The sequence below is a fragment of the Mustela lutreola genome, chromosome 6, assembly GCF_030435805.1.
Source record: "Mustela lutreola isolate mMusLut2 chromosome 6, mMusLut2.pri, whole genome shotgun sequence".
Classification (NCBI taxonomy): domain Eukaryota; kingdom Metazoa; phylum Chordata; class Mammalia; order Carnivora; family Mustelidae; genus Mustela; species Mustela lutreola.
Window position 1 is genome coordinate 91,963,119 of NC_081295.1, and position 21,203 is coordinate 91,984,321.

General features: G+C 39.7%; 1 protein-coding gene across 3 annotated transcripts in view; it reads right to left on the reverse strand.

Annotated features, from left to right (window-relative positions):
• Positions 1–1,251: 1,251 nt before the first annotated feature.
• SUPT3H (SPT3 homolog, SAGA and STAGA complex component) overlaps positions 1,252–21,203 on the reverse strand; it is a 574,885-nt gene continuing 554,933 nt past the window's right edge. For 2 of the 3 annotated variants that reach the window (XM_059178143.1, XM_059178142.1), the window contains one exon: positions 1,255–1,536. In XM_059178143.1, coding sequence (XP_059034126.1) covers positions 1,504–1,536 — 33 coding nt within the window. In that variant the 3' untranslated portion in view covers positions 1,255–1,503. Of the gene's footprint in view, positions 1,537–21,203 lie in introns of all 3 variants that reach the window. The other variant, XM_059178140.1, reaches the window with a different exon arrangement.

Below are 21,203 nucleotides of genomic sequence, written 5' to 3' on the forward strand. Positions count from 1 at the left end.
TGAGCTGCCACCAAGTTGTTCCAGAACCAGGAGCTCCGGGTCAAGTTTCTTATTAAAACTCCAAGGCCAGTGATTGCATTTTAAATGGTTTTCAGCACACTTGAGGAGTGTGGGAGGTCACCGGCTTATTCTATAAAAACTGGAAGAGGGCCAGTGTCTTGGGAAAGAAGTCAACAAGCCTTAGATGTCAAGAAGACATCCAGAAAAGGGAGAGAAGGGATTCAGGGTGCAAGCAGCAGGTCTGAGGTTGGGATATGCAGCCAGATTGGGATATGCAGCCAGAAGTTGAAGCATGACAGCAGAAAATAGACAAAAGGGCTAAGATGGCTCTTAGCTGGAAGACCCAGATTTAGCAAGAAATCAGAGAATTTGAGTGAGCAAGAGTATTAGAATCAGTCTTCAATGAAGTGTCCAAGAGTGGTGTGTAGAGTACAGTATCTTTCCGGGATTATTTGGCCTGGGGTTTCCAACACTGTGCTAAGGGGACACAGAGACCAGGACCTTGGGGTCAGGCTTGATTTGGAACAATGAGCCTCACCCCCAACTCACTACATGTCCACACATTTCTTCCCACACTGTGCAGGAAACTACTTGTATAAATGCATGCCACCAGGCCAAAGGGGATCTTCTGAGTGGAATATTGGAAATGGCTCTGAACTTGCCAGCGGAAAACCTAGATTCTAGTCCTCTGCTGCCACTTACTAGCTCCAGGCAAGGAACTGAACCTGCAAGAGCCTCTGCGTTATGTAAAACAAACCAACAAACAAAAAACCTGAAAGAGATTTAGCATTATAAAGACCTACATTTAGAATCAAGAAAAGCTATTTACAAATCTTTGGTCGATTGATTGCACAAAATATGCATAATATGTCACTCTTCCCTGTCCACACCATTTGCAAAGTCACTTTGTAGTTAAAGAAATAGAACTCCCCCCGCCCCCCCAACCCTTTGAATCTGGGCAGGTCTTGTGATTTGTTATGGCCAGTAGAAAATGGCAGAAGTGACATGGTACCGGTTCTGAGCCTAGGACTCAAGAGATCTGGTGTGCTTCTTCTCTCTCAGAGATTCCTGCCAACTTTCTATGATCAGCCTAAGGTTGGAGGGCGAGACCATGGAGAAGAGGTCTCAACCATGGCCATCCTACATCAGATGTAGTCACTTGACTCCCAAGTGCCCAGCCAAGAAGAACACAGCTGCTTACCAACCCACAGCAAACCAGAGATGCATGAGGGAGTCAGCCAAGAGTAGACAACCTCTGGACTCATCAACAAAGTGCTTTACTGGGTTAAGCTGAGTTTGGGAGTGTTTGTTATGTGACAGTAGCTAGTAGATACAGAACTTGGAGATGACTTAGCCAAAAATTAATTGGTTGGAACTAATGATCAATATCTCAGTCAATGGCAGGGGCACATGCAACTGGTCACCGAGAAGAGCAATATGGTGGCCAGCCCTGAGGGGCTCTTCTCCAGGCCACACTCTTGGGCGGGAAGATGGAATGTCACATCAAATGGTGTCTTGTTCAGATCTTAGGTGAGTCTGTAATATAAGAATAATATATTAGTGTGTGAGAGGCAGTCTCCAAAAGGAAAACCAATATTTATTTGAGGTTTATAAAAACATTATTGTAACAAATGAATTCTTTCTGTGGAATCTGTTAAACTAATATGCAGCATCATAAATTAATAGTGTGAAGTCAGAATCCCCATTCATGATTTATAGATTTACCAAATTAACCTGCCAAATTAATATCCTTCTTGCAAAGACAAAGGGTGGGTTCAAATGCCATGTGTCATTTCTAGTGCAGCCCTTGCTGGGAGGCATCTGGGACTTCGGTGGGGGCTGAAGGGCAGAAAAAAGGAATCAACAGATGCCTGGTGCTGGTGTTAGCAAAGCTGAAAGGAGGGTAGGGCTGTCTCCACAGGAGATGGGCACTAGTCCAAATCACCATCCAAACAGAGCTCTGGGCTGGGGTATCTGTGCACAAGTCTGAGCTGCTGGAGGGCCCTACCAGGAGCCTCTCTGCAGAGGAAACAATCAGGAGGTTGGCTCCAGGGTACTTCTTCCACCACGCTGAAGATGGATCTCAAGCAGAGGGTGAAGAGGGTGGAAACAAGAGTGTCCTGGGGAGAGGGAGTAAGGATTGATAGAATGGGTTCTTGTATCATCTCAGTGAAATAGAAGGGATCCCTGGAAGCCAAGGCAAAAATGCAGAGTCCTTTAGCACTGGTGAGAATGGGTGTCATGTGCTGGCTTGGTTGGGCCCGGGTCAAGGACTGGACTAGTTCCTTTGGAAGCCTCTGGAAATCATGGATGGCCAGTGGAGAGGATCTGAGGCATCAAATCCTTCTCTGTGAATGCTGGACATCACTGGGTCATTGATGGTAGAAAAGCTTTCTCCAAAGGACTTGTGGAAGGAAGTGGAACACAAGTGGGTCTGTGCCCAAGAATCAGAATCCTCTCCCCCCATGAAGATCTAGTGCACCAGAAGTGGGGAAGAATGGATGTAGGGGGAGAAGGGGGCTGAGGCCTGTGAGGGACCGTGCCTCAAGTTTGTGGGCCCATCTTGGAAAGTGGCCCCTGGACCTTATAGGGCTCAAGGCTTCTTTCTTCTCTAGGCCCCAGTGATCCCATGGTTTTATGGCAGATTGAGAGAACAGCTAGGCCAACAAACTAGTCTCGAATCTGAATAGAACCAGTTCTCTCTGTAGAGACGATTCGGCAGGCTTTAGGCTGAATGACAATGAAAACAGCCTCCTCCTGAAGCTAGGGGGTGATCCTGGAACTTTGAGAGGTTTCAGACTTGCTGTCTGGGACAAAGTAACTTCTTCTGTAGCACTTTGTCCCTAGAAATGATGACACCATTACTACTGATGGCTGACCCAGCCAACATGTAAGCAGCAGAACTCTGCCTCCTCTGTATGTTGTGGCCTCATTCCTCCAGGTCCAGTTCCGGGGCTCCTGTGAGCATTCACAGAAACTTGATACAAACCAGAAAAACGTATCCTGTCCGGGTACAAGAAGTGCCTCCTCCAGGTAAAGAAATGAGAAATAATGTTCCCTCTGAGTGAAGGGACCTCGCTCTTGGCCGACACAGCTGCTGTACCAGGACACAAGGCTTGGCAAGTGAAGCCTGAGCTGGAAGCACGTGCCCCCATGAACCCCCTGACCTGGTACCCCATTCAGCCCACTTGCTGCCCAGAACCAAACTTCCTGACACCTTGTTCCGCTAGGTCTAGTGCCCCCTTGGGTCTGGAGAGGTAGGAGTCAAATGTTGAGTAGGGCAAGGAAGTCTGGGGAGAGGCGGGGGTGTGAGTGAGGACAGAAGGAAAGGCCACCTTCAAAGACTCACATTCTCCTGCCCTGCCAGACTTCTGTGAATTTCTTGCCACTTGCTAATTAAGTGACCCCGGGAATTCAGGTGAGTTAGAGGGAACTCCTGTCTTGCTCCAACAGCTGGAACAAGGTGGTTATTTTCTATCACACAAATGCAGGTAATGAATAGAGAAAGAGCCAGCAGGCAGATCAAGTTCCATAAAACAACAACAGTAACAAAACAGCAACACAACAACAACAAACCCCCACGTGCAAATAATGCACCCTTCCATGACGCAGGCTCGCAGAGATGACAAACCAAGTGTGTGAGACGGGTCCCACGCAGGGACGTATGTGGTCCTGTAGCTCTAGACCCTGCCGGCAAATGCGGGATTCTATAATTCCTTGCTTCTCAGCACCAATGACATCACCACTCCATAAGAGAGGGAATCACAGCCACATTTCGAAGAATCATTGAGTTTTCTCATTAGGAATCTATAGGATGTCCTCCCCAACCCCCCGCCCAGCAACAGCCTTGCCAAAACAATGTTAAAAATAGGCCCGGTAAGACTTTTCACATTTGTAGGCAGTCATGAATGTTTAACAGTGTATATGTCCAGCAGACGCACATAACTTTAGAATTAGGCACTGAATTATATAGGACATATATTTGCCAAAAGGATTAAGAAAAATGAAGCAAAGAACAAACCTTGGGTTTGGTTTACTGAGGGGAAGCAAAACCCGTACTCAACTTCATTTTCTCGAAGGAGGGTGTTTGTTCAATATGTAGGCTATTTGGGGGTAAAATATATGTGAATAAAAGTCAAAAGAAGTTAAATCTGGATATTTTGACTTCATCAGCTCATATGGTCAATTCTTCAAATTCAAGGGCTTCAGTGCTGGCTCTCAAGGTATACAATTATTTCCGAGACAGACAGCACCCTATGCTTGTCTGGGCCTGCACTGCTTAGGAAAGGACACAGTTTGGGTTCAGCCGGAAGGGGTTAGGGTCAGAGGGTCTCTCTGCTGCGAAAACGTACTCAGTTTGACAGCCTGAAATGTTAAGCAAGATAAGGCATACAGAAAATGAGACGCTACCTAAAAAGAGGTAATGAAGTAAAATATAATTATAATGATTATAAAAGTAAGTACCACGCATGAGTAACTTTATTTGGGGAGTGACCGGAGTGAGTTCTAAGTAAATCACTGGCTCCCAGGGAGGAAGGGCTGCAAAACTGGCCCAGTCCCCCTGTAACGAGTCCTTCCGCAGCTGAACCGACTCAGCATTTTGGAAGTATATCAAATGTGCCTCCAAGCGTTTAAGGAAGGAGGAGGATGTCTCCTGAGGTCTCAGCTCTACTTTTTGTTAGTAGTTAAAACCGATCAACAGATGATAAGGAATCGATGGTTTTATAAATACAGCTTTTAGGTGTAACCATCATAACTTTCGGACTGGGCTGGGCTAGGACTTCTCCATCTCCAGCAGTATATCTACAAATGGATGTTTTCTTGCTTTTTGGTCAATCATGGGGTCAATCCTCTTCTGCCCCGAGGCCCCCAAAATTATTTTGACCAAAATGTTTAAGTCAGGGCTTTCATGTAGACACAGCGTAAATGAGTCATTAAGAATTTTATTGGTTAAAGTAGGCATATTTTTTCCCTAGTAGACATAATGACATAACAGTAATAAAAATGTAATATTCAAGTAATTGCTGTAATGTAATTATAGTTTGGTCATAAAGTAAGATTAGGGGTCTGGGATGGCTGTTTTGTGGGTATTTTAATGTCTGAAAGCAGTCTCGGAGGTGCTGCTCCCGTCCCCCTGGAATGCAAGAACCTTCCATCACATAACCAGGTGGCCACGAGCCCAGCTGGACCAGCATTATCTAGGCGGCCTGCTTACCCCGGCTGCCCTCTCTGGACTCCAGCATCCCGCCTGCTGCAGATCCCTAACCATCACTGTAACTGAAAACAGTGTTCTGTTTTCCCAGAGACCACAAAAGGGGAAATAAAGAGGTCCAGACTCCTCACTAGGGGAGCAGATGGAGGTCAGGTGCCATCCAGGAATAGGCCGCTCTCTGCCCCCACAGCCTGGTAGCTCCCAGTCTCCCTCTGCTCCCAGGGCTTGGAGTTCTGCTTCTGTCCATCTACACTGTGCCGGCTGCAGAACTAGCCTCTTTTCGCTTTTGGAGGGGAGAACGAGTTCCAGATTGAGTCTAAACAGAAAGAGCTGAATTGGGCATTTACCCAAAGTATGTTTTATCAAAGGATTTGTCATCATTGGACATATTCTTTGAACAGTTATAAATTAATTTCTGTCTGTGTTTCTTATTTAATGGCATGGCCTGATGACAGAATTAAGGCAAAAGAAGCGCTTAACCATTTGCGAACCAAAACAATACAACCATATTTTCTTTTCTTTTTTTTTTTAAGATTTACTCATTACTCATTACATTTACTCTCTCTCTAAAATTATTAGAGAGAGGAAGAGAGAGTGAACATGAGCGGGGGGAGGGGCAGACGGAGAGGGTGAGAGAGAGAATTCTCAAGCAGGCTCCGTGCTAAGCAGGAGGCCTGTGGAGCTCACTCAATTCCAGGATCCTGACATCACAACCTGATAGGGAATCAAGAGTTGGATGCCCAACCGACTGAGCCATCCTGGTGCTCCAATAAAAACACATTTTATTTTAATATATTTTTAAAAACATTATTTATATATTTACTTAAAAGCAAGAGAGAGAGAGTGTGAGAGCAAGAGAGAGAGAGAGAGAGAAAGGAGCAGGGAGAAGGGACAGAGGGAAAAGCAGACTCCCTGCTGAGTGGGGAGCATGATGTGGGGCTTGATCCCAGGACCCCGGGATTATGACCTGAGCCAAAGACAGACCTTACCTGACTGAGCCACCCATGTGCCCCTAAAAACATATTTTAATTAACAGTATCTGCAATTGGGCAGAAATCTAAGAGGAAACCAGCCCCTCATTCCCAGTAATATGGATACATCACACACCATGTCAGTTACAGTCTGGGCAAATTGTTAAGCTACTTAGACTTTTCTTCCTCTTGGCAAATACCGGTCTCTAAGCCCCTGATACCTTTCGATGTCTGCTGAACTGTGGTTCAGTCACACAGAGGGAATGTAGAACGTTTTACAAACCGATCTTCTTGTTGGTATCTGTGACTTTAAATATTCGCTGTCTCCTAATGCCCTCTTTTATGCACTTTTACACATCTTGAGTCTGTGGTCTGGATTTCCACAATGGTGAGTGCTGAGTGGAGGCCTCAGGAAGGCAGGAGAGCCAGCTGTGCTGAGCCCGAGGGCGGCAGGGCCGGATGGACAAGAGTTCCTCTTCAGCTCCTCCCACTGAAGTCAAGGGAAAACAAAGTGTGGGGTCTGACTGATCCAGGAGGGGTGTTGGCTTTTACTTGGCATCCACACCCTTACTGCTTGAGCAATGTTATTTTTTCCTTCAGCTTCTATCTCATTAATCTTGTGTTAAGAGTGGTCTAACCCTATTAGTTGGGCAGCCTGCTTCTGCTCCAATTAGCATATATTTCCATAAGTGTTGAGAGGAGAAGGGGATGGAAGAGGCAGAATTTCTAAACTATTGACCCGGAGGGACTTGTAAGAAGGTGTGTCTGACATGAGCATAACACAACCGAAAAAGCCCGAGTAAATGGTAAATTATGGTTGGCTCTGATGATTTGTGCGAAGCAGAATAAACTATGATGGAAACATAAAATATTTCTAAGCTTACACTTTAGTCACTCAATACACATATAACTCAATTTTCTTCCTTAAGAAATAGATATTTCGAGCACAGAGACTTTCCAGAGGAAATCCGCTTATTTGCTATCTTTGTGTTCACTCGCGTCACATGTTCCAAGCTTAAAGTTGAAAATGTTTTGATTTTCCCTAGTGAAAGGGACTGTGTGAAGCCCCCACTTAAATATAAATCCCACGATTATATTATCCCTACCATTACATTAAGTGACTTTCCTCTCTACACCCAGTTTGAAGGGGTAATGTCAGAACAAGCCTTCAATAACCAAACTCATTGTTCAAGTATTGACGGGCCAGTCGCCTAACCAGAAAATGCAGAAGTCATCCAAGGGAGCTTATTTTGGGGATCAGGTTTGTCCCACCTACCATAGGTGAAACCAGGAGGTAAACAGGAAGTGCTGAGTGGGCTTGGTTTACTCCTACAGGCACGGAGAGAAATAAAATCAGTGTTTACCAAATGGAAAAGCACAAAGTTGGTACAGAGAGCAATGCTATTTTCATGCTTCTAAAAAGGTATTACAAATAACACAAAGTTTCAAACCTATAATTAAAAACTATTTTAAAAAAGCTTTGATTAAATTCCCTTCAAAAATAGACCTCTTAGGCTAAAGCCTATTTCTTAAAGGGTCTGCCTCCCATCTATGCTGCTTTCCCCTAATCCATACTCTATAAATGTCCCTCTTAAATAACAGACTTCAATGGAAAAAGCATGTCTTAGAGTCATCTAGCAGAAGTCCAGAGCTCCTGGGGCATTTGGGTGGCTCAGTTCGGTAAAGCATCCAACTCTCGGTTTTGGCTCAGGCCATGATCTCAGGGTTGTGAGATCGAGCCCCATGTCAGTCTCTGAGCGGGGCATGGAGACTGCTTGAGATTTTCTCCCTCTGTCACAGCTTGTGCTCTCTTTTTCTCAAAATAAATAAAATCTTAAAAAAAAAAAAAAAGGTCAATGCTCCCAACTAATTAAGGAATCCAAGGCCCCAAAGTGAATTTATCAAATACCATGTAGCAAGAGGTAGAGCCACTTAGAAGCAGGAAGAATTTAGGATCCAGGCAAAAGTTAAAGATAGACTGAATTTCTTAGTGCCAGACCTAAGGACACAAACCTTGTGGGAAATGGGCTAAATGCATTGTTGGTGTTATTTTGACCAGAAGCTGAAAGGCTGGTCCTATGGGTCCAAACAGGGGAGACACCGCTCCCCCGCCCCAAGACCCTCTCAGAATCTCTGGACAAGACACTTTCTTCTTTTGTGTTAATAGCCTCAACGGAAAACCAAGGGGATTTGCAGTTCTAATGTTGTGAATCTAAGAAAAGAAAAGGACTGAAAAAGGTGATGATCCAGGGAAATAAAGAATAAACGAATGGAAATGAAGATAGATTATTTTGGGCAAGAGTAAGTAATAATATTTAAAAACCCGGTAGGGTTGTCTGAGGTCGGTTAAACTTTAATAACCCAGATTTCAGACCAACGTCAACACTCAAACCAAGAATAGCCGAAGAAAAGAATGGGCAAAGTGCAAGATCAGGCAATTCAAAAAAAGAACATGTAGACATGGCCAATAAACACATAAAAAATGTTTGGTCTCAATGGTATTCACACATGCAGGGGAAAAAACCCCCTTCAACAATCAGACTTTCCCTGTCTTTAAACCGCTAAAGGCTAAAAAGGGTAATGACACCCAGTGTTGGTGAAGGCACAGAGAAATTGATTGGTGAGCACCACCAATGAGAGTGCAACCTGGCAAAACTGAATGGAGGGACTTTTGGACACGTGTCAAGTTTTTAACATGAATACCCTCGATGCAGCAGTGCCGATTCTGGAAATTTACCCTAGAGGAAATTTCCACGACCGGTTTAGTGGATTGCCGATGGGCACAAATTCTTTGCTGCTCCTCTCAGCAAGAGGGAGAGGGTATTTCCTTTCCTCTTTCATCTGGACTGGCCCTGTGGCTAGCTTTGGGTGCCAAATATAGCAGAGGTGGTATTGTGGGACTTCTGAGCCTCGCCTTAAGAGGTCTGGTGGTTTCTATTTGATCTCTGTTAAATGCCAGTTGCCTTTGAAGTTCAATTACCCTGAAAACTACCATGTTGTGAGGAAGCCAAAGCTCGTCACAAGGGAAAGGAGAGATCACTGAGGCTCAAAATCTCCAAATCTACCAGCAAAGCCTTTTTGATCCTTCTGGTCCAGCTCAGTCGCCTCCAGACAATGCCATGTGCAGTAGTAGGACCACCTAGTGAAGGCCTACATGAACCCTTGGTCCCTCAAATCATGAAAAGTAATAATCACTGCTGTTTTAAGCCACTGAGTTTTGGGGTAGTTCATTGCGCAGCAAAAGAGCACTGAAACAGAAATAGGAAGGATCACCCCATCAGGCAAAGCATTCCAGCTTAAGTGTCTATTGATGAGAGCAACAGGAATGGAGATTGGCCAGCGGAAGAAGGAAGTCATAAATACCAGCTACGACTACTGGACCATTAGAAGTGTTTCTTTCTTGCTTTAGTATAATACAAGGATGCCTGGGCGGCTCAGTTAGCTGAGCGTCTGACTCTTGATTTCAGCTCAAGTCATGATCTCAGGGCCATGAGATGGAGCCCTGTTCATGGAAGCCTGCTTAAAATTCTCTGTCTCCTGGGATGCATCTGCGGCTGGGTTCATTAAGTGTCTGCCTTCAGCTCAGGTCATGGATTCCAGGGTCCTGGGATTGAGTCCCACATTGAGCTCCTTGCTCAGTGGGGAGCCTGCTTCTCCCTCTGCCTGCTGCTTTCCCTGCTTGTGCTCTCTCTCGCTTACAAATAAATAAATAAATAAAATCTTAAAAAAAAAAAAAAAGATTCTCTCTCCCTCTGCCCCTCCCTCTGTCTCTCTCAAAGCAAAAAAACAGAAAACAAAACCAAACAAAACCAAACAAAAAAACCAAAAATCTTTTGTATAAATACAGCATATTTGCTTAGGTATTAAAGACCTCTTTTTCTTTATCTCCACCCCGTGCTCACCTTCCCATTCCCCTGTTAGCTAACATAAGAGGTATTAATAGTGGTTAGTCATGGATCTTTGTATTTAAGTTACAGGATATCAAAGGGAATTATAATTTAGAGAAAAGAACATTGCCCCCAAATGAATAAATCTTCATATTCTATTTTTTAAAATAAAGTTTTATTTTAGAATAATTTTACATTTATGGAAAAATAGCAACGACAATACAAAGTTCCCACATATGGGCCTACCTCATTTGATTGCATTTCGTTTTATTGAGATTTGCAGATATTGCAGATTTTACAAATTGCTGGTTTGTGGCAACTTTTTATCGAGGAAGTCTACCCACGCTACTTTTCCAACAGCATATGCTCACTTATCATATATCTCCATGTCACATTTTGGCAATTCTTGCAATATTTCAAGCTTTTTCATTATTATTATATTGGTGATGGTGATATGTGATCACTGATCTTTGATGTTACTATTGTAATTGTTTTGGGACATCATGAACCCTATTCATATAAGATGACAAACTTAATCTGTAAAGGTTGCGTGTGTTCTGATGTTGAACACTCCACTGAGCAGCTGTTCCCCCATCTGTCTCCTTTTCCTTGGGTCTTCCTGTTCCTTGGGACACAGTGATACTGAAATTAGGCCACTAAATTCTATGATGGCCTCAGAGTGTTCAAGTGAAAGGGAGGAGTTGCATGGTCAACTTCAAGTCAAAAGTTAGAAATGATACACTTAGTGAGGAAGACCTGTTCAAAGCCCAGATTGGTGGAAAGCTATAACTCTTGTCCAACCAGTTAGCCAAGTTGTGAATACAAAGAAAAAGTTCATGAAGGAAATTCAGTGCTGCTCCAGCGAACACAAGCTTGGTAAAAAAATGAAAGAGCCATACTGCTGAGATGGAGCAAGTCTGAGTGGTCTGGATAGAAGATCAAACCAGTCACAACATTCCCTTAAGCCAAAGCTTGATCCAGAGCAAGGCCATAACTCTCCTCAATTCTGTGAAGGCTGAGAGAGGAGGGGAAGCTGCAGAAGAAAAATCTGAAGCTAGCAGAGGTAGGTTCATGAAATCTAAGGAAAGAAGTCATCTCCATAACATCAAAGTGCAAGGGTTAAGCAGCCAGTGCTGGTGTAAGAGCTGCAGCATGTTCTCCTGAAGATCTAGCTAAGATCATCCAAGATGGCAGCTACAGTAAACAACAGATTTTCTGTGTAAACAAAACAGTCTTCTGTTGGAAGATGCCATCTAGTACTTTAACAGACAGAGAGAAGAGTCAGTGCCTGGTTTCAAGGCTTCTGAGGACAGGCTGACTCTCTTATTAGGGGCTAATACAGCTGGTGACCTTAAGTTGAAGCCAATGATCATCTACCATTCTGAAAATTCTAGGACCCTTCAGAAATGCTAAATCTACTCGCCTGTGTTCTCTAAATGGAATAAAGCCTGGATGACAGCACATCTGTTTACAACATGGTTTACCGAATATTTTGAGCCCACTGCTGCAACTTACTTCTCAGAGAAAAACATTCCTTTCAAAATAGTACTGCTCATTAACAATGCACCCAGGAGTTCTGATGGAGACGTACAAGATTAATGTTGTTCTCATGACTGCTAACACAACATCCATTCTGCAGCCCATTGATCAAGGAGCAATTAAGACTTTCAAATCTTATTATCTAAGAAACACATTTCATAAGGCTAGAGCTGCCACAGACAGTGATTCCTCTGATGGATCTGGGCAAAGTAAATGGAAACCATTCTCAAAAAATTCACCCTTCTAGAGGCCATTAAGAACATTCATGATTCATGGTTAGAGGTCAGAATATCAACATTAACAGGAGTTTGGAAGAAGTACTTGTGGAGGACTTTGAAGAGATCAAGACTTGAGTGGAGGAAATAATAGCAGATGTGATAGAAACAGCAAGAGAACTAGAATCAGAAGTGGAGCCTGAAGATGGGACTGCATTGTTGTGATCTCATGAAAAACTTTGCTGAGGAGTTGTTTCTTACGGATGAACAAAGAAGGTGGTTTCTTGAGATGGAATCTACACCTGGTGAAGATGCTGTGAACACTGTTGAAATGACACAAAGGATTTAGAATATTACATAAACTTAGTTGATAAAGCAGTGGCAGGTTTTGGAGGGACTCACTCCAATTTTGAAAGAAGTTCTACTGTGGGTAAAATGCCATCAAACAACATCACCTGCTCCAGAGAAAGCATTCATGACAGGAAGGGTCACTCAATGTGGCAAACCTCATTGTCATCTTCTTTTAAGAAACTGCCACAGCCACCCCAGCCCTCAGCCAGTACCGCCTTGATCAGTCAGTGGCCATTGGACCCTCAACCAACTGCACCACCCAGGTACCTCTCTCATCTGTTTTTAAAAGCTCATGTGATTAGTTTGGGCCTACCTGGATAATATATGATAAATTTTCTATGTTAAAATCTGTTGATTAGAAACCTTAATTCTATCTCCAACTTTAATTCGCTTTTGTTATGTAATATAATGCATTCATAGGTTCTGGGGATTTGGGTCTGGATACCTTTGACAGGCCACACTCTATTGTGGCATCAGAAAAAGATCAAACTCATCAGGATTTAAAAGGATGTGAAATTTCCCCCTCTCAGGACATTTGCCACTTAAATGTGAGAGGAAAAAGAGCCATGGAGGAAGCAAAGGTTTAGGGCTTTTCATAGTTTCATTGAGCCAGAGGATGGAACATGAGGCTGCCAATAGCCGAGGGACCAAGATCTCAGAGAAGAGGAAACTCAGAGAAGTAAACCTATAATTCTACATGAAGTTTCTCCTTGAAATACATGTTAACCACAAAGTTGCATGTGGGTAGGTTGAGAGCAGGAGCTGGGAGGCTAAGGAGGTAAGCAGAAATTTCATCCATCCTGTGGGTGACTGGAGCCAGAAGCTGATTTCAGAGCTTACCGTGGTTGAAGGGCTTGGCAAACAACACAAAACTTTAGCTGAGGCCCTAGAGATACTTTCCATGAATAGGGGCAAAGCAGACATAGATCAACCTTGATTTGACTACACCCCCTTCTATCTATCAGAAATGAAATCCTTTTGGGAAGAAATCATCATCCAGAGCTTCTGTACTTTTTCATATACAACGTCTGCCACTCAATAAAAAAATCCTAGTCATAGCAGAGGATACAGAACTAAATGACTGAAAACCAAGAGGAAAAAAATGCAGACAACAGAAGTAGATCCACAAACAACCCAAACATGGGTATAATGAGAAAGGGATTTGAACTTTTTCTTTTCTTTTCAAGAATCAAATGGTGATTATATAACTAAAAAATAATAAAGAACTAAAGTTGAAAATTCAATACATGGGCTTATCATCTCCATGACTTATTTATTTTATAACTACAACTCTATGCTCCTTAATGCCCTTTATCTGTTTTATTCATTTCCCCATCTACTTCCCTCCTGGCAAACACCAGTTTGTTCCTTGTATTTAAGAGTTTTTGTTTGTTTAACAGAATTTCAGATGCAGCAAAAGAGAAGGTTAATAGAGATAAAATGGATCAGGAAGCATCCAAATTGAAGCACAGATAAAATAACATGGGAAGTACAAAAAGACCATAGGAGACATATTGTATATCATGTAAAGTCTGACATACATGTAATTAAATTCCTAGAAGACAAGAAGAAATATCTGAAGAAAAGTCACTGGGAATGTTAAAAAATTGATGAAAGATATCAAACCACAGATTCAAGAAATTATACAAACTCCAAAAAAGATACTTACAAGAAAACTACACGTAAGCTAGTCATACTGCAAGGGCGGAAAAATAAAACAAAATCTCAAAAGTACTAGAGAAAAATAAAATAAAATCTCAAAAGTATCCAGAGAAAAAGTTCAAATTACTTTCACAGGGGGCAACAAAAATGCTGACAATGAAAATGACAGAAGCCAAAGACAAAGGAAAAATTATATGTACAGAAAATAATGTACATTTTATAATGGTAAAACTTTGGGAACATAAATACATCCAACAATAAGATACAATTAATTAATAGTAAATCAGCCATAGTATGAAATATTCAGAAGTAAAATAATTGGTATAGGAAAGCATTATAACAGGCTACAAAGAAGTATGTACTATATGAATGTAATTTGTGAGTGGGTATAATAAAATGTCAAGAATGTTTAATCTCAATGTTAAAGGGCTGTAGATAATTCTCCTTGTATTCTTTATGCTTTCCTGAGTCTTTAAGATTTTTGTTTGTTTGCAAAATGTGTATTCTTTAGGTAATTAAAGAGAATTATAATGAACAAATTAAAGAGTTATAATGGTAAAAATAAGTTAAAATCAAGGAACACAAATTAGTAAGTTAAACAGTTATGATGAGGACAAGACTGTAAATTTAAATGCAAGCATATCAATAATTAAATGTAAGCAGTCTGAACACCTCAGTGAAATGGTAAAGATTATAAAACTGGGTGAAAGACCAACTTAATTATAGACTGTCAATGAGAAAGACACTTTAAATATAGAGAAATAGATAAGTTAAAAGTAAGAGAATGTTAGAATATACTCCATATAAACACTAATACAGTGAAGTAAATTTACTAATATCAGACCTAGTACAGTTTGGAAGATGAAAAATTGCTAGGGATAAAGTGGACATTATTTGATGCTAAAGGAAACAATTAATCAAGACATGTCATTCCAAACTGTACATGCAACTAAAAACAGAACTTTAGCATATAGTGAACTAAAACTAAGAAGACTTAAAAAAGAAATAGACAAAGCCTCAACATTCCTTTCTCAGTCATTGATTTTTTAAAAAGCAAAAAGCTAGAGAAAGTGGACACTATCAATCAACTTGACCTAATTGACATTTATAGAACACCCAACATCAGCCAATACGTTTTCAAGTGCATATGTACATATTCTGGGCCATAAAACAAACACAAACTAAAAGAACTGTAATCATATAAAGTATGTTCTTCATTATAAAATTAAACTAAAATTTAAAAACAGAAAGATACCTGAAATATTCTCAAAAATTTGAAAACTAAAGAACACATTTCTAAATAAGCCACAGGTCAAAGACACAAACAGAAAGGAAATTAGGAAATATTCTGAGTTGGATGAAAATGAAAACAAAACACATCAAAGCTTCTGAGATACAGCTAAAGCAGTGCTTAGGGGGAAGCACATAGCATCAAAATGTTTATAGAAAAGAAAGATCTCAAATGAAAAAAAAAAAAAAGAAGAGTGAATTAAATTCAAAGCAGCAGAGGGAAGAAAATAAAAGCAAGATAAAAGCAGACTGATATTGAGAACAGGAAAAAAAAGGGAATAATCAATGAAACCAAAGGCTGTTTTGAAAAATAAGTACAATGAATAACTCTATTCAGATTGGTTGAGAAAGGAAGGAGAAACAAATTGCCAATATCAGGAGTTAAAAATAGAAGCATCACTACAGATTCCATAGGTTTATAAATAATAAGGGAATTTCATAAATAACTTTTTGCCAATAAATTTGTTAAGTTAGTGGAAAGACAAATAACCTGGAAAGATATAAACTACCAAAGTTTACATTTATTTATTTATCTTTTCTTGTAATGTCTTTTTTTCTGGTTGTTAGATCAGATGATGCTGTCCTCATAAAATGAGTAGGGAATTACTTTACTTTTTTATTTTCTGGAAAAGTTTCTGTAGAATTAGTATTATTTTCTTTTCCTTTCTTTCTTTCTTTCTTTTTTTTTTTTTAAGTTCAGAGGAACTCACCAGTGAGGCTACTGGGAACTGAAGTTTTCTTTGTGGGAAAGTCTTCAGCTATGAGTAATCTTATATGTAAAGCTATTGGGATTATCCTTTTCTTTTTGAAAAATTTTGGTAGTTTATGTCTTTCTAGGTTATTTGTCTTTCCTCTAACTTATTTTATATCCTATACTTTTTATCCTACAATATTGGTGATCTCACTTATTATCTATAATAGGTTGTTGTTTTGTACTGTATATTCTTTGGAGCTTTCTACATAGATAATCACGTTATTTACAAACAAAGTTTTACTTCTTTCTAATCTGTATGCTTTTTATTTCTTCTTGTCTTACTGCAGTGACTAGGATCTTAGGTACAGTGTTGTGTACAAGTGGTAAAAATATCCTTGCCTTTTTCCTGATTTTATGGGGGAAACATTCAGTTTTTCACAATTAATATAATGCCAACCTCTGGGAAAAACTTGGGCAGTTTCCTTTCTTTTTTCCTGATTTTATGGGTATTCAGTCTTTCACCCTTAAAACATCTGTAAGATTTTCTTAGATATTCTTTATCACATTGAGGGAAACTTCTTTCTCTGTTCCTAGTTTGCTGAGCTTAGTGAGCGGATTTTGAATTTTGTATTATTTTTCTACATCCTTGGATATCTTACAGTTTTTCTTTTTATAATGGTACATTACATGGATTGATTTTTCAATTTATTCATTTCATTCATTCATTTTAATTCATTACTAATGAACTTTTCAATTCATTACTACGACAAATGCCACTTGGTCTTGATGTATTAATCATTACAGGAAAATTCCAGATCAATCTCTTTCATGAACACAGATACAAAAATACTTATCCAAATACCATGAAATCAAGTCCAGTAATCTTGCTGGACTTGATTTCATGGTATTTGGTTAAGTATTTTTGTATCTGTGTTCATATATATATATCTTTTTCTTTTTCATATATAGAAACAGATTTTATTGGTATATACTGGCAATGAACCAGAAATTAAAATTTAAAAAAAATCTTAAACGATCAAACATGAAAATCCACAAATAAATCTAACAAAATATATACTAGATCTATATTCTTAAAATTATAAAACACTGATGAGGGAAACTACAAAAGAACTAAGTAAATGAAGAGCTATACCTATGCGCTGATTAGAAGGCTTAACACCACTGTCAATTTCCCCCAAACTGAGTTATAGATTCAAAGGAGTTCCAATCAAAATCTCAGCACATGAGGGCACCTGGATGGCTCAGTTGGTTGAGCGTCTGACTCTTGATTTTGGCTTGGGTCATGATCTCAGAAACACGAGATCAAGCCCTGTGTAGGGCTCACGTGCTGGGCATGGGGCCTGCTTAAGATTCTCTCTCTCTGCCCCTTCTCCCCTTAAAAAAAAAAAAAAATCCCAGTAAATGTTTTGTAGAACTATTGAAAAGCAAAGAACCTAGCATTAAAAAGAAAAAAAAAAAAAGGTTTGAAAAAGAAAAAGCTGAAGGATTCATAAGGCCTGATTTCATGATTTAGGAATAAAGACAGTTGGGTACCGGCCTAAGGATAAGCATACACATCAATGGAACAAAAGAGAATCCAAAATAGACCCATGTACATATGGTTTTAGATAAATATGTCAAGATAAATAAATGAAGAAAGGACAAATCTTTTCACCAAATAGTTTCGGAACAATCAGACATCCTTATAGAAAAAGGAAAAAGAAAGAACTTCAACCCTCACTTTGCATCATATACAAAAATAAACTCAAAATGAATCGAACACCTAAATGTAAAAGTCAAAATTTAAAATATGAAGATTAAAACATAGGAGAAATCCTTTGTTGGTCTTAAATCAGGATTAGATAAGACAAAAAGTATAAGCCATAAAAGAATAAAAACCCAAAATTGGACCCCTTCAAAATAAAAAAATTCAGCTCTTCCAAATATACCTTAAGTCAAGCCCCAGACTCAGAGAAAATACGTGGAAAACATATTTCTGTATAAAGACTATAAAAAGAAGTCTTTTATATTTTAATAAGAGAAAACAACTCATTTTTTTAAGTTGACCAAAGATTTGAACACTTCAATAAAGAAAAGCTACAGATGGTAAATGAACATGAAAAATGCTTAGTATCATTAGTCAACAGAGAAAAGCAAAGTAAAAGCACAGTGAGATATTATTACTTATTAGAATGGCTAAAATCAAATCAAAACAAACAACAGAATGAATCATATTCAAATACTGGCAAAGTTATGGAGTAACTAGAAATCTCACATTTCTGGAGGGAGGGCCCATAGGTTCAGATGCTTTGGAAAACACTTTCTTAGAAAATTAAATATTTACTTTCCATATGACCCAGTTATCCCACACCTAGGTATTTACCTAATAGAAATGAACATGTAAGTCCACAAAAAGCTCTGTCTATCCATGTTCATAGCAGATTTATTCTCAATAGCCAGAAATCCATCCATGTTCATAGCAGATTTATTCTCAATAGCCAGAAATTGGAAACAATAATAATGTCCACTCAGTTACACAGATAAGCAAACTGTGGGCATCCACAATGGAATATTACTGAGCAATAAAAGGAAGTGAACTACTGATACACGATGACATGGGTGAATCTCAAAAGCATTATGCTAAGTGAGAGAAGTTAGACACAAAAAACCCTTAAATCCAAACTTGTTTAGAACTATTTAAATTTATTTGCTATTATGGAAAAGATAAAAAAAAAAAAAAAGAAGTCAGATCAGCGGTTGCCAGGAGTGGTGGGTGTGGAACGATTACGAAGGAACATGAGAAAACTTTTTGGCATTAATGCATCTTGATTGTGTTGGCAGTTATATGACTGTGTTTATTTGTCAAAAGTCATTGACTTGTACTGTATATCTAAAAAGGGGTTATTACTGTATGTAAATGATACTACATTCAACTAATTTTTTAAAAAAGAAATATATTCTATGTGTCCTGTCTAAAAAAACTCTGTGACTCTATGAGGTCATAAATAAATACACCAAAACCATTTGCTAACCTGGAGTTTTGGGAAAAAGAAAATTTGAATAAGTAGTGAAATAAATATATCAAAAAGTTTTACAAGATATTAAATGAAAACCTAACTATGTCATAACTCAACTCTTGCTTGTGGTGGCCAAACTTCTCGTTCCATTGAAAATGCACTGGGATTTGGAAGTCCTAAAATGTAAAGACCTTTTTTAGAAAGTTGTGCTGACGAATACAGCTGAGGAGGTTCAGAGGACTTGGGAAAGTCAGGGGGAAGGAGGGGAGAAAAGGACAGGCCAGGCCAGAAGTGAGAAGGAACAGTGCAAGGCTGGAAGGCAATCCCACGGGTATGGCGTTGCAAGACTTTGCAGAATTAAAGACTGAACGATGATTTGTCCATCTAGGAAAGCATTGACTGGCATGTAGTAGATACTGGGCCTGGTCTAAGTGCTGGAGGCAATGGCAGCAGAGACAATCTGTTCTAGAAGGAGGAGTGAATGAACAAACCACGTGAGTATATGAAATGGTAAGCAGGTGTTAGGGTGACAAAAGGAGGCAGGGAACAGGGGTATGGGGTGCTAGGGCAGAGGTTGGGGTTTCAGTATGTGAAAGGGTGGGCAGAGAAGGCGTATGGGAAAGTGGTATCTGACAAAAGACCTGAAGAAGGGGAGGGAGCCGTGAGGAGAGGTCTAAAAGTGGGTGCTTTCCCACACTGAGGCCTCATGGCCCTACTTGGCTCACATCCGCCTACTTTGCTGAGATCTGTTTCGCTTCCATAACCAGGATATAAAAAGATACCATTTAATGCAATCACTGGTTAGGATAATTTACAAAAATGATTTATGGAATACATATAATCTTCATTTCACCTGAACAGGAAACATTTGAAATCTAACTAAAATAAAACACGCCTCAATTTCTTTTTAAGCGCTACTACCCCTCTTTGAGACCTGTCTCTCTTTTAACATTCATTATACACGATTCTGGAAAAGCTGAATGGCACAGTTAAGTATTAATAAATTTCTGAGTATTATTAACTGGGAAAAGGGGTTGGGAAAAACCAGGAGGAAATAGCCTATCCATATGAAAACAATAATCACATAGTATTTATTGTCTGGGATTGAAATGTTTCAAATACGCAAAGCAATAAAATGTCAGGAAAAGCGAAACTTCCTAATGTTAAAAAGATCATAAATTTTCCCCAAAATAAGACATACTAAAAAAAAAGTTCAGGTGATACTTTATGTCACAGGAAAAATACACACTTAAATCTAAGTTACAGCAGCTCAAAATCTTCAGAAGGCCCAATCCATTCACCACGGGACGGAAGAGCCCGACGAAAGTTACCGTGAGAGCACAGAAAGCAACAGCTTTTTTTTTTTTTTTTTTTTTTTTGAGCTTGAGAATCACTTTTTAACACAAAGAAATTCACGGACCCACACATTCTATAACTTGTACTTTTGTTAACTCTTGAATGAAAAATCATATGTCATGTCAAAAAGCTACCAGGATTTCAGGATCCCTTTTAAATGAATCGAATTTTAGAAAACACATGAGCACATATGTATATATTTAAACCTAGAGTGGCACCTACATGGGCAAAACATGTTTATTTAATCTACAGGTAATTTAATGTAGGTGGCCTCCTAGGCCCCTTTCAAGAATTGCACTCTCTTTCAAGAATTGCACTCTCGCACAGGTCCCTGGCTCACTGCTTGGGAATTACAGACTTCATGTTGATTTTTCAACTTTCAAGGGTGCTATTTTTTTTCTTTTTTTTACATGATGGAATGACTGAAGGACTGACTGACTGAATGAATGAATAACAGAGACAAAAACCCTAGATTTTTTCATTGTAAGCTACTCTTGGGTGATAAACTGTTGCTTCCAATTCACAAAAATCTCATTATTTTCAAGCTAAATAGATCTTCATATTTGCTTTATGTTCAGTGGACATATTACTGCTGTTACCTTTAGGGAAATGTGATTGTAGAATGGCTCACTGTCTTTAAATAAACCAGCAGGAGAACTGGCACATTTTCAAAGATGTTGCTATATGTAAAAATAGCAAGTATGTCTCTAACTCCTTCCCAGGTTTGTACAGATGCAGATGGAACAAAAACGTTCCTAGGTTTAGTAGTACAACTGTGAGTGAGGCAACCTCTCTTTCTGAGGTCACTAACCCCTTCCAATAAGACTGAAGTGACAGTGACCTACTCATACAGGCTCCAAGAAGCCCCATGCCCAGAGGGCTCTGGTTTCTCTGAGACACTGCATTTGTCTTTAAGAAAAAAGCTGTGATCATCTACAGTTCATGAGATTTGAGCCAAACATGCATCAATACTAGATTAAACACATTTAACCAAACAAACAAAAAAAAA